Raw genomic sequence first — 13,161 nt, forward strand, 5'->3', positions numbered from 1 at the left:
TTCATGGACCATCTAGGGGAATCCTTCCTAAACACCCAGAATCCTGAACTCATCACCTGAGTCAGATTCATTGATGACATCTTCGTGATCTGGATCGATGGTGAGGACACCCTATCCACATTCCTCTAGAACCTCAACACCTTCTCTGCCATTTGCTTCACCTGGTCCTATTCAACCCAACAAGCCACCTTCCTAGATGTCGATCTCCACCTCAAGGATGGCTACATCAGTACTCCTGTCCATATCAAACCTACCAACCACCAGCAATACCTCCACTTCGACAGCTGCCTCATTCCATACCAAGAAGTCCCTTCCATACAGCCTAGCTGTCCATGACAGATGAATCCCCCTCATAAATATACTGAGGGTCTCACTGAGGTCTTCACAGACCATAATTACCCTCCCAACTTTGTACAAAAGCAGATCTCCCATGCCTTATCTCTCCAGTCACCCACCATCTCCCAAAGTCCCACCATCTGGCCATTACCCTTGTGACTCATTACCACCCAGGACTGAAGCAACTGAATTACATTCTTCACCTAGGTTTTGACTAAACCTTGCCATACCCTGAAATGAGCAATGTCCTACACACTCTCCTTCTCACCCATCCCACAGTAGTACTCTGCTGTCCAATGAACCTACACAATATCCTCGACCATCCCTGCACAACCCCTGCTCCCAACTCCTTGCCTCGTGGCTCATATCCCTGTTATAGACATAGAGGCAAGACCTATCCCATACTACCACCACCAGCACCAGCACCACCACCACCACCACCACCACCACCACCACCACCACCATAACAAGCATTACTCATCCCATCAAGGGCAGAGATATCTGTGAAACCAGCCATGTAACCTACAAGCTAAGCTGCTTCATTCTAGGTGGGCATGACAACCAACAACCTGTCTATCCGCATGAATGGTCATCAACAAACTGTGGCCAAGAAACAACTGGACCACACTGTTGCTGAGAATGCCACCCAACAAGACATTCTTCATTTCAATGACTGCTTCACAGCCAGTGCCATCTGGAGCCTTCCCACCAACACCAGCTTTTCTGAATTGTGCAGGTAAGAACCCCCTGCAATATATCCTATACTCCAATAACCCTCTTGGCCTCAACCTTCGTTAGTTAATGTCCTTACCCATCTAGCCCCTTCCCTGTTCTCACTGCAATATGATATTTTCATTCATATGTATGCCTGAAACAAGTTTTATATTGATCGTGAAAAACTGCATTAAGGAGACATGTCCATCTTTACACGTCACCTCCTCAAAGGCATCTATGAGACCTGAAACAACCCCCAACTTCAACAGAAATGTAGTAATTACAATTCCAATACCAGAACATGCTGACAGGCATTGATATTACCATTCTATCAGTTTTATCAGTCACTGTCATAGAATACTGTCACGAATTAACACTGATGGAAAAAAAATTGCAACACCAAAAGGTAATTAATGCAGAGTAATGAAATTTTGGGAATACATTTGTCTAGGTAACATACTTAAGTGATTAAAATTGCAAGGTCACATATTAATGAAAGCACGAGACAAGCCAAAGCAAATGTGACATTCTGGTACATTAATAACCAGGGTTACCACCAGAACGTTGAATGCAAGCATGCAACTGTGCCTGCATTGTGTTGTACAGGTGCAAGATGTCAGTTTGTGGGACTGAGTGCTATGCCTGTTGCATTTGGCTTGTCAATACAGGGACAGTTAATGCTGTTTGTGGATGATGTTGGCAGTCTCGTCCTACAATGTCCCATATGTGCTCGATTGGAGGCAGATCTGGTGGTGAAGCAGGCCAGGGCAACACACACACAAATAGTGAGTGGAACAACTGCTTACTATGTTTTCACTGTTCATGCAGTAAAACTTCAGCATCAAGCATCACATATGGGATTTTAAATTTATTTCTTCTTTATTAGTAACTCTATTCACAACATATTTTGCAGACACTTTACACATATACCATTGAAAGCAATGCTAGATATTATTATTTTATGACAGACATTTCAGAAGATACAACAACATATACATCAAAATGCATTAAAAACAAAGCTTTTGCTTCTTCGGCCATAAAGGCTTTACACACCTAATGTTGACTTTTTAAAACATTAAACCATTTATTTTAAAAAAATCAGGGGTCAGCAGCTTTACTGATGATACTAAAGGCAGTTCAAGAGTTTTGTTAACTACAGTAATTCACGGCGGCCAGAGAAGAGAGAATTTAAAATGCGCACTGGGAATAGCAAGAAAAGTATTCCTGGAAAAAAGCAAATTTTTTAACATCGAATATCAATTTAAGTGTTAGGAAGTATCTACTGAGGGTATTTGGAGTGTAGTCTTGTACAAAAGTGTGAAACGTGGGCAATTAGCTGTCCAGAGATGAAGAGAACTTTTGAAATTCGGTGTTGTAGAAGAATGCTGAAGATACAGAGGGTTGATCAAATAACTAATGAGATGGTACTGGACTGGAACTGGGGAGGAAAAAATTTATGGTACAATTTGGCTAAAAGAAGGGATCAGTTAATAGGACACATCCAGAGGCATCAAGGGAAAGTTGGCTGATGGGATGTAAAAACTGTAGAGAATGATCAAGGCTTCAGCATAATAAACAGGTTCAAATGGATGTACATTGCATTAGTTATGCAGTGATGAAGAGATTAGCACAGGATAGACTAGCAGGAAGTGTTGCATGAAACAAGTCTATGGGTGAAGTCCAACAGATAGCTGACAAAGCTTCCAGGATTCAGATATTTGAAGCCGAATTTGTTTTGCAAATTGATACACGTGTACAATGTTATGTACTGCAATAAGCACCAACCAAAAATGTTTATTGATTGACACAATTGCCATGAGCAATGTCTCACAGTTGCTCTTTTGACAGTGTTCATAAAATGTTGCTGCAGCACATTCAGGACACACACACTGTCACTAGTACACAAAATACTTCACAAGCTATATAAAAGATAAATTTTACCTGAGCATTCTGCTGGGGAATCTCTACCATTATCTTCTTTCACAATGTTGATGGGATACGACAAACAATACACAGGCACTTGGTAACGAGTGCCAAGCTCATCATAGCATTCAGTCAAGAAACCTGCAAATACAAACTCATTTCAATGATCTGTGAACAAGATCTGTCAATATCAAAATTTATTCCACATTTGTGACTGGAAATGAAATCACAGGTACAAGAAAGTTTCAAGGATCATGGGCTGCTTTTCAACAAAGATTTTTCCCGCAGCAGAATAAATGCCTGCTCCACACAATCCCATGCAATGTGCAACCATGAACCATGCTGGTATGCATCTTTTATGTATCTGATTATTTTATAGCAATATGTATTTTACATCTTTAACAGGTTTGCACGCTGCAGTATTATAACAAGAAGGGAAATCTAAAGACAGCATAAATCTCCACGTCATGCACACACTACATAATTTTTATACACATTTTAAGTCCACAATGGTAAGTATTAAGGGGGGAGACCAGTGTTAGTCTAATTTTTATTGGCTTAAAATGTTCCTTAGAGTGTTTATTTTTAAGATAAAGTCAGATAAAGTGTGAAATAAATCTTAAAATCTGTTAAAGCTGTGATTTATTGCACAACTGTCTGGCACATCACAGAACTCAAATGGAACTGATTAATATTATAACAGTTAACAATGGAATAGTGGTCCTGTTACTTTCAGAGAGTATCAAAGATGGCATTAATATCAACTAAAATACTATTCTGAACAAGATTTCTTTTTATAGCATCGTAAACAGTCTGAAAGGACGCACTAGTCTGATGCAGGCATAACTTGTCATTTTGTATGTTTTTCATGCACAGTAAAACACGAGTGCTTGAAAACGACAAACAAATGAATTTATAAGGACAGAAAAGGTTTGAAAAGTAATCCTTCTTCATGCACAAAAATCTGTATCTATACTACTACACTGTCCGGTCACATTAATGTGACCACCTGTCAATAGCCTGAGTAACTACCTCATGCAGTAAGGACCACATTGAGGCACACAGGAAGTGAGTGAATGCGGTTCTAGAAGGTAACAAAGGGGGGGGGGGGGGGGTTGATCTGGCAGCCAGAGACAGTGGTCAAGTGTGTTAGAGCTGCATTTGCATGAACGTGTGTGTGTGTGTGTGTGTGTGTGTGTGTGTGTGTGTGTGTGTGTGTGTGTGTGTGTGTGTGTGTGTGATGTTGTCTGTTTCAGAAAAAGGCCTCCCAGCTGAAAGCTTGTGTGTTTAATAGTCTTTTCGTTGTGCCTGTCTGCGACTCGGGAACATCTCTGCTATACGGTGAGTAGTGACCTATCCTTTTCATAACATTGTCATTATTCCTGCCTGGACTTTCCATAACTGAATATTTATTTTGTGTCACTGTTGTTGTTTAATGAAATGAGAAGTAAGTATGTGTTCACCTTGAAAAAGACAGATTTCTTAAGGATGACCAATAAATTGCTGAGTCAAATTTTCCTTTCTGCGAAAATAATCACAATTACGACGACAAACCACATCTTCAGTAAAGGAGTCTATATTGACCACTGATTTATCCACAGAACGTTTTTTCCCCAAGGATTTTTAAACTGATATTCTTAAGCTTCCTTTTATTTCTCTAACACTCCTTTGTCAATCTTCACAACAGTGTTCTTGCTTATGTTCAGATCTGCAGCATTTCTATTGATTACATTGTTATAAAGGAGACAGTAGGCCCCCACTACATTTTTTAGTCCAAAGTAGGCACATAATGCCTAAACCATTTCTTTCAAATGACCCCATACTGCAATACCCTGGCCAAGAGAATGGTGGGGAACGTTTCCACTCATAACTTTCAATGAACTTCTTTCTGACAACGTAAGTACCACACAACAAATAAAAAGTAGCTCTTGGAACTGTAAACACTATAAACAACATCACAGGATGCAAGATTCACGCAGGCCAGCAAGCTGCGTTAAACACAGTGCAGGCAGGGTGAAGGTTTGGCAATTTTGGGTGTTTGCAGCAGCTGGCATAGTCCATATCAATTCAGGCAGGCTAGGAAAAAATCTTACCTTCATAGCCTTGGACGTTATTGAATTTAGCATATGTTAAAATGAAGGACTAAGTAAGGACCATGTATTTTTTTGTTTTCTCCAAAACGAAATTCTTCTCTAAGATATAGCACTCCAAAGGTGGCACTGCGCATACCATTTTGAAGATGTAAATTTGGGAAATTTTTTAAAAATGTTTTATCTCTGGAACAGTTCTAGATATTTTGTTGTTTTTTTATTTGAAAGATAATTGCCTTATGATTACAAAGAAATCCTCCATATGGACTCATCTGTCAAAGTTCTTTTACTATAGCATTCTGAACTTTTTTATAATTTATGGATTTTTTTTCTCAAAAATGTCAATCCATAAAATTTTGATTTTTTTCACTGTTGATCAGTACCATATAGTTCCACTTTTAGTTTGAACAGGTTTTATAAACAATTGAAATTTTTGCGATACATAAAACCTGTTTTATTACCACATTATCAAATAACAGACTCATAAAAATCGAAACCTAGTCTTATTTAACAGAATTTTAGTTTTGAAAGATAAGTAAGAGACTCATTTTTCAAGCATTTTAAATGGTTCCAAAATGGATGAGAAAGGTCCAAAGACTTAAAGGCTTCAATTTATACAACTTCTGTGCAATCTGTTTTGTACTGAAATTAGCCAGTCAAAGACCTAAAAAGTGTTCCACAGCTTCAATATCTTCCTTTGACATAGATTGATGCCTTCCTGCTGAACCAATAGGAACTGTAACCCTTACAACCTTCAAAACACTGTGAACAGGAAATAAGAACTGATGGTGCTGTTCTTGACATTCAACTGGAAACCTATATCCAGCAGCTGGTCCATGTGTTAGCATAAAGTTCTCTACAATTTCATTTAACTCATAACTGGCATCTATAATCTCTGCAATCCACCAGTCACAGTCATACACACATGCCACAAACATTCCCTTTCTCAAGTTTTGAATCTGGATATTATCCTGCTGTTTTTGAGGTGTTGGCCAAATAAAAGAAATTTCTTCTTTCTTGCTATTTAAAGTGTGTGCAAATTGAGGTCACCCATCACTTTGAGTCCAAAAGTGCGTCTTCTGAATTCCTTTCACAGGAGTAGTTTGTTTGGACCATTATTTTTTTTTCTGCTCACAGAAATCTTCGATTTTCTCTTTGGACAAAAGAATGAGGGCTGTGGATGTGTAAGATTTCACGACTCTCATAAAAACTTCAGCATTCTGAACCACAGCTGTATTTGGTCTGGAAAGATTATGTTTTGTAGCATGATGCTTCAGCAGGCATCCACACCATCACAAGGCCCCTTCCTGCGACCAGTAGCACTGTAAACCCAGTTAGTTGGCACACATGACTTACTCAATTCAAACAGCTGGTAACGATTTTTTAAACGACTAGGAGTAGTATCAGAAATGATGATGATCATCTACGCACCCTGTTTGCAGTTGAAGAATTTTGCACACTGCTAGCAAAGCATGTGCTGAGTCATGTCGCCGTGATCTCCCTTTCTCTCTTTACTCCGTTTCTTTCGCTGATCATTCCTCTTCTTTCTTCCTTCTTTGTAACGTGGCTATATCTCACTGTTTTCAATGCAGAAATGTAGTGAGAAGGGGCCACATGTGTGTGGTGGTTCACGATATCATAGTGCTGTGAGGGAGCATCAGTCGTGCCTCTGGTTTGAGAAGACTGACAACCGAAGTATGAACATTTCTCAAAAGAAAAACAGGTATGTGCTCTCTTTTCTTTCAAAACTATAAATAGTAGCATAACTAGTACTATCTATTGTTCTACAAAACTGAATGAGCGCGACACCTTTGATAAAGTTTCAACCTCAAAAGAAGTTTAGATGGAAAAAAAAAAAAAAAAAAAAAAACCTCACCCAATCCAGAAGTCACTCACAGTTAGAGTAATTAGTTTCTAATGTGTGTGTAGTGGTCATTAATACTTAAAAGATCGTTTCAATAATTCTACTTAAAAATTTGTTTCAATAATTCTATCGCTATCTGTTTATGAGTTGCTAAGCAATGTATCAACAAGCTGACTATGCAATGATTAATATTTGTCGTATCCCAACAGTAAATCGCTTTTCGCTTGCTTTAAGCATCAAGATGATTACTATGCCGCTCATATAAGTCTCTGATAGTTATTATCAAGCTAATGTAAATAAATTGCAGTTAATGTTACTGAATCCTACACACGACGATAACACCCGACATCCAGTCGCATATATTGAACTCCGCGCCTATATTTGAGAATTCGTGCACGATTTGTTTGCACCAAAATCGGGCTGCAGTTCCCCATAATAATTTTTAAGTCAACTGCGAACCCGCAGTAAATTAACAATTCTATGCCCATTCATGAAAGTTACAGCAGATCTGCATCCGACGACTACTTGATTGCGCACTCGAGCAACACGGAAGTTTTTTCCCTTGCAAAGAGAAAACATATTGTGCATAATGCAACAAGGTTATTTGCTAAGTCAAAACATATTTATATATATCTCATTAAAACTCATTACCTATTAAACGTTGTACATAATTAAATTCTTTACTCTGCAAATAATCAATAAAATTTAGAAATGAATGACTTGTATACAAAAAATCTCAAGTTGATATGACGTAAGGGTCACTACTGGTTTCGCCTCCCCCACACTCACGTGACGCAAAGTAGATCAGACTATACAGGACATACTCATGTAATGTTATATTGTGTGTCATCAGTTATAACTGCAACACTTGTGGTCTTGTATTGAAAATACGTCACTACCGTAAAAATTGAAACCTGGTCATTACTCCAACAATACCCTCATACTTCTTGTGGGAGGATTACAGACCACTTCTCAGCAAAATCACAGTGAAGCACTGAACATAGTTCTACAGCCTGTACACACCCTTTCACTTCTGCAATGTGGTGTTGCAATTTCTTCAGATGCTGGCGTGCTACTGCTTTCACTGACAATTTACCAAGTTCATCAATGAAACTGTCAAAGTCAACAGTCTTTTTCAGTTAGTTTATTTTCCTCCCACGTAATTTCTGCAGAGTTATCTGCTACGTCTTCCAGGCCAAATGTCTGTAAAGACAGTCCTCCCTTTCCAGGGTGGTTAACACATCCTTGAAACAAACAAGACTCTCGCTTTACGTAACAGACTACTAATGACTTCACACACCCAACTAAGGTGTCATATGTCACGTGCTCCAGTAAGTTCTTCAAAGTCACCACACACAGTTCAAAATTCGCACAGTACACACATAAACAGACATCTCTAGGTGGGTGTGGAACTACCCACTTAGGTCATAGTGCATAAAATTTTGATCTCCCAATATGTGAAGTTGTATAGTTGCTCTTATAAATTGCAAAAGTTTCTTTAATACTGTGAGTTGTGTATCTCTTCACTTTCACAACTTACTGACCTTCAACTGTTACAGTTATAGTGTCTTTTTTGTTGGCACTCTGGCGAGAACAGTCCCATTTATCTTCCAGATAAAATGACTGCACTATTTGAACTTGAGCTGCTTCTACAGGATGACCATAATAGGGATCTGGTCTTCCAAAGGCTCCGTTTACAGACCTCACATTTCTTGGTTTGTCTAGCATGTAATTTGATCCTGATGGAATGTGGTTCTGAAAAATTCCTGGAAAGAGGTGCAAGAGTGCTTTGTTTCATTTTCTTCTGAAGATGGAATCTCTACTTTGAAGAGCGTGGCCAGTTTTGCTGTAGTGTATTCATCCACAGCTTTAGTAATTTCTCTGTACTTTCCTGATGTGTAGAGCTTATGACTCGACTTCACTGACCACGGTTTTCTGTACGGACTAACACCTACGTCTGTAGTTGACTGATTCAGAGTATTTAATTCTTCCTCTACTATTGCAAAATCTACATCATCTGCACCATGGGGAGGCTTCACCTTGTTCACTTACTATCGCTGTTGTTATTCTGTCAAAACATTTAGGACACAAAAAGTCGTCACTGGGAACATCTTCACTTTGTAACAGAGTCTTCGAATGAAAGCACTTATTCCCTTTGTCATATATATCACTCTTTTACAGATATGCAAATAGTCAGTACACTTCACTCTCCTGTGGATCCAAACAGAAGACATTTCAAACAGTCCTTTTCACAAAACACACTACAACTGTGTCAACTGGTAAATTCCTCACGAAAACACAGATCTCACTGGATGGCCTCAGATTTCTTAGATGCTTCTTCAGTAAACAAATTAGCACTGAACAACTACAATACAGAAACCTGCAATGAACAAACAAGACAAAGAAACACAAGAAACTACAACAAAGTGTAAGAAATATCTGCAACAACGAAAGTGAAAAATAACTGCAACAAAGACAATAGAAATAAACATTGTAATAAAGAAATTAGTAATAAATGTATTCAGTGAAGACATACATTACCCTTTAAAGTTAAAAAAAAATGATTCTTTAAAATAAATCCCGTCAACCTTAAATGTGGAGACTCTCCTTTAGTGCTACAGGATACTAATCAAGAGAAGAAAATTTAACTTCTCTGGATTGGCATTTTTGGGAAAAAAATTTCTGTAAATTATAAAAAAAATTAAAAAGGTGACAGTAAAATAACTTTGTCAGATATGTCCAAACCGAGGATACCATTGTAATCATAAAGCAATTATCTTTCAAATAAAAAAACTAACAAAATATCTAGAACTGTTCCTTAATTTACATCTTCAAAAGGGTGTTTGCAGTGTCATCTAAGGAGGCCTGTATTTTGAAGCAGGATTTTTTTTTTGGAGAAAACAAAAAATGTGTGTTTCTTACTTACATCTGAATTTTAACGTATGCTAAATTCAATAACATTAGAGACTATGTAGGTAAGCCTTCTGCCTGATGTGATACAAATTGTGCCAACAATACAGATATTTTCTTTCTTTTTTAGTATTTGTATGTGTTCTGTATCTGATCTGTTGGCACATTCCACATAACATTTATCATGGAATATGATCAATGGAACAAGCAACCTGACCCTAAATCATAAGGCAAGATGCACACACAACAAGCACACAATTATGAACACAATACTGAACTGTATGAAATGCTCGTTTATATTATGTTATTTCCATTTCCTAATTGAATTCTTTGTGATCTCTAAGGATTAGTCTTTTGGTGGTACTGTTGACAAATTTACCATTACTCATTTTTTTTCTCTTTGCTGACAATACACGATTTGTCATTCATTTCCCTGTAGATTAGGAAAGTTTGCTTATTTTACCATTTAAGGCAAAAGGGCTTTAAAAATTGTTCATTAAAAAGTGAAGATTCCTACTGGGGTATGGTACAATTAGTAATGCAATACTTCAGATACTGTTCTGGGTACTAATATATTATAATTTCATTAAACAGAGTTCTACATATCTCCAAAAATCTGCACCATATAACATACAATTGGGTCACGACAATCTTATAGCCAAGTGCTATATGCCTATAACACTCTGACTTAACATATTTCCCTGTGGCAACTGGTTAACATTTAATAAACTCATCATTAAATAAAGTATGGATGACTAAAAAATTATTGTATTACTTCTGATGTTTTGTCAGCATACGTGAACTTAACTGTGTGTGTGTGTGTGTTGGGGTAGGTGGGATGATGCAACTGTATACAAACTGACAAGCATTTGATGCTTTGGTTAATTTTTTTTTTTTTACTATACAAGATATAGATTTCGTGGAATCATCATTTGCAATTGACATAATTGGACTAATGTTGAACTTGACTGCAGTTCATCTAATGATACGGATCAATATCACCCAGCATATATTTACAACGTAATAAATAAAATTTTATTACCATTAGGAACTGATATGTTCGCCCCATCTAGGATGGCTTGCGCAAGTTCATAATCTGATGATTCTGCTGCTACCGCTGCAGCTCGTAAGGCATCCCAAATCTCCTTCCGACCGTCAAAAGCTGGTGCTGTGTCCCAGAACTCATCCCTTTTGCTTCGCAATTGTCCTTCTGTCAATGGCACATCAGACTTCCACCGAATTGTCTCATGACACAGGGGATGGTTCTTACGGGTGTTTCCTTCAGACAGAATCGAAACAATGCCATTACAATATTGTACAATAATGTCCTATTGTACCACTTGTAATTACAATCTACTGCTAATATTTCTAATAGCCGTGATACAGAATTACAGGCTGGGAGGGCTCCGTTTGCGCTATTTACAAAATCTGTAAATTACACTCTATTCGCTAAGGTGGAACGGAGATAAGATTTACCTGAATTTGGCCTCGTTATATTGCCTGAAATATCTTCTGTGGCGTCATCTCTATTCCTCCTAATTCCTATACATCCTCCCATTCTGAATGCCCATTAACTAAAGGCATTTCAAATATATTTTTCAGCATTTCGCATGCTTCGCGAACCATTTTCTGACCGTACCCATTTCTTTGACAAAGCGACATTTGCGCATCACTGTTTTAATTCACGGTTTGTGATGTAGAGGACTCTGTTGTATGTTGTTTTCGTCAGTGTCTTTGATTTGAATATTTACATTTAGGCTGAAGTTGTGTCTTCGATTAAAAGTGATAATTAAGATTCTTATGATACAAAAATGTGTTTATTTTCTGTATTCTTGTTATGAACTGATACGGATTTACTGTTAGTGTTCGCTATTGTTGCTTTCTTTCGAAAGCTGAAGTAAATTGCTAGACAGCGCTTTTAAGTTTCACACGTGTTGTGATGGATGTCAGCGGAAAACTGTCGGCAATATTGAGCGATGACGGCAATTTGGGAAAAGCATGTCATGAACTTGCAGCAGGTGATAATGAATGTAGAAATGACCGACTAGAGCAACAAAGTTTTTTTCGAATGCACTTCGCTAGCTAGTCAATGATTTGTTTTTGATGCTGTATATGTGTATTGCAGACATAAAAAAACATCATAGTCGCCTGCTGGAAGTGGTTGAAGGACTTCATGATCCACTGACCGATACAAGACCCAATATAAGAGAGAGAGGTGTTCGAATTCTTGTGGACGTCCTTCGTCTGTTGCCAGGTGACTTTTTGACGGAGAATGAACTCTCTTTCCTTCTTAGATTCTTCACAGACAGACTGAAAGATCACCATTCTGTTGTACCTACGGCTCTACGAGGAATTTTCACCATTGTAAGTTAATATTTTTTCTCTACAGTGTCACACGAGATTTTTAAATAGCTCCTCAGTAAATGTTGTTATGCGATAGTGCACCCTTCCCGGCTCAAGAATCTTGATCCTATGACAGACAGACATTTAGGTGCTGTTTTCTAAGCCTTCTTGCACCGAAGGAAATCAGAATAGCAAGCTGCCCTCTCCCTCTTTTTTCCCCTTATTCAGCATTACGTTTTAGAGGCAAATTATGAATCATTATGCATGGCTGTTTTCCATATTCCACGTCTCTGAGTACTACAATGACAAAGCAAGCCAAATAGAGCTTTTTAAATTGCTTATCATTTTTATCTCTAAATTCCATATTAATCTGTTGCCTATTTACACCCTTAATAGTATTAACAAATGCAGTTTTGGCAGACGTATGTAGGTATCAGAGGTAAAACAATTGTTAATGATTTGGGATTTCACAGAATGGTTATTCGTAAAATTTTACTGAATGGCAGAGGCGGCATAGTGTGCTGATGTTGGCAACGACCAGCCATGAAGTAAATAATACTGTTCCTGCTCTATGGTTGACAGTTTCTGATATGTACCCTTGTCCACTCAGTAAATTAATTATCCTTGTAAATCCAACATTTCATAACAAAACATTTGTTTTAAAATGAAGTCCATAATTCTCAGCATTCAGTGTTCGTCGCCAACATCAGCACACTTCGCTTGGCATCTGTAAGTTACATTTAACCATGTGAATAAGTCATAGGCAGTCTCCATTAAAACTTTTTGCAATACCAGGTTGTTTCTTCCATCTGATATGCAAGGGCCAAAATGGATTCCTGTTGAAGATCGGTTTCAAGTCATTATTTCATGGAGAATAGAACCTGACAAAACTGCGTGTCAGATTAGTATCCAGGACTTAAAAAAGACGTCGTGTGACGTCGTACATGCACAAAGAGAAAGAGAACAGAAAACTGATAGTAT

General features: G+C 37.9%; 2 protein-coding genes across 2 annotated transcripts in view; one reads left to right on the forward strand and one right to left on the reverse strand.

Annotated features, from left to right (window-relative positions):
- The window catches only part of LOC126479123 (ubiquitin domain-containing protein 1), a 75,435-nt gene extending 63,917 nt beyond the window's left edge, over nt 1-11,518 (reverse strand). The window contains exons 1-3 of the mRNA XM_050103756.1: nt 11,314-11,518; nt 10,880-11,116; nt 2,992-3,114 (exon numbers count right to left, since the gene is read on the reverse strand). Of these exons, the coding sequence (XP_049959713.1) occupies nt 2,992-3,114; nt 10,880-11,116; nt 11,314-11,395 (442 nt within the window). The 5' untranslated portion in view covers nt 11,396-11,518. The remainder of the gene's footprint in view (nt 1-2,991; nt 3,115-10,879; nt 11,117-11,313) is intronic.
- A 41-nt stretch (nt 11,519-11,559) lies between these two features.
- The window catches only part of LOC126479049 (MMS19 nucleotide excision repair protein homolog), a 226,683-nt gene continuing 225,081 nt past the window's right edge, over nt 11,560-13,161 (forward strand). Inside the window, exons 1-2 of the mRNA XM_050103751.1 lie at nt 11,560-11,855; nt 11,963-12,201. Of these exons, the coding sequence (XP_049959708.1) occupies nt 11,777-11,855; nt 11,963-12,201 (318 nt within the window). The 5' untranslated portion in view covers nt 11,560-11,776. The remainder of the gene's footprint in view (nt 11,856-11,962; nt 12,202-13,161) is intronic.

The sequence above is a fragment of the Schistocerca serialis genome, chromosome 1 (genome assembly GCF_023864345.2).
Source record: "Schistocerca serialis cubense isolate TAMUIC-IGC-003099 chromosome 1, iqSchSeri2.2, whole genome shotgun sequence".
NCBI classification, from domain to species: domain Eukaryota; kingdom Metazoa; phylum Arthropoda; class Insecta; order Orthoptera; family Acrididae; genus Schistocerca; species Schistocerca serialis.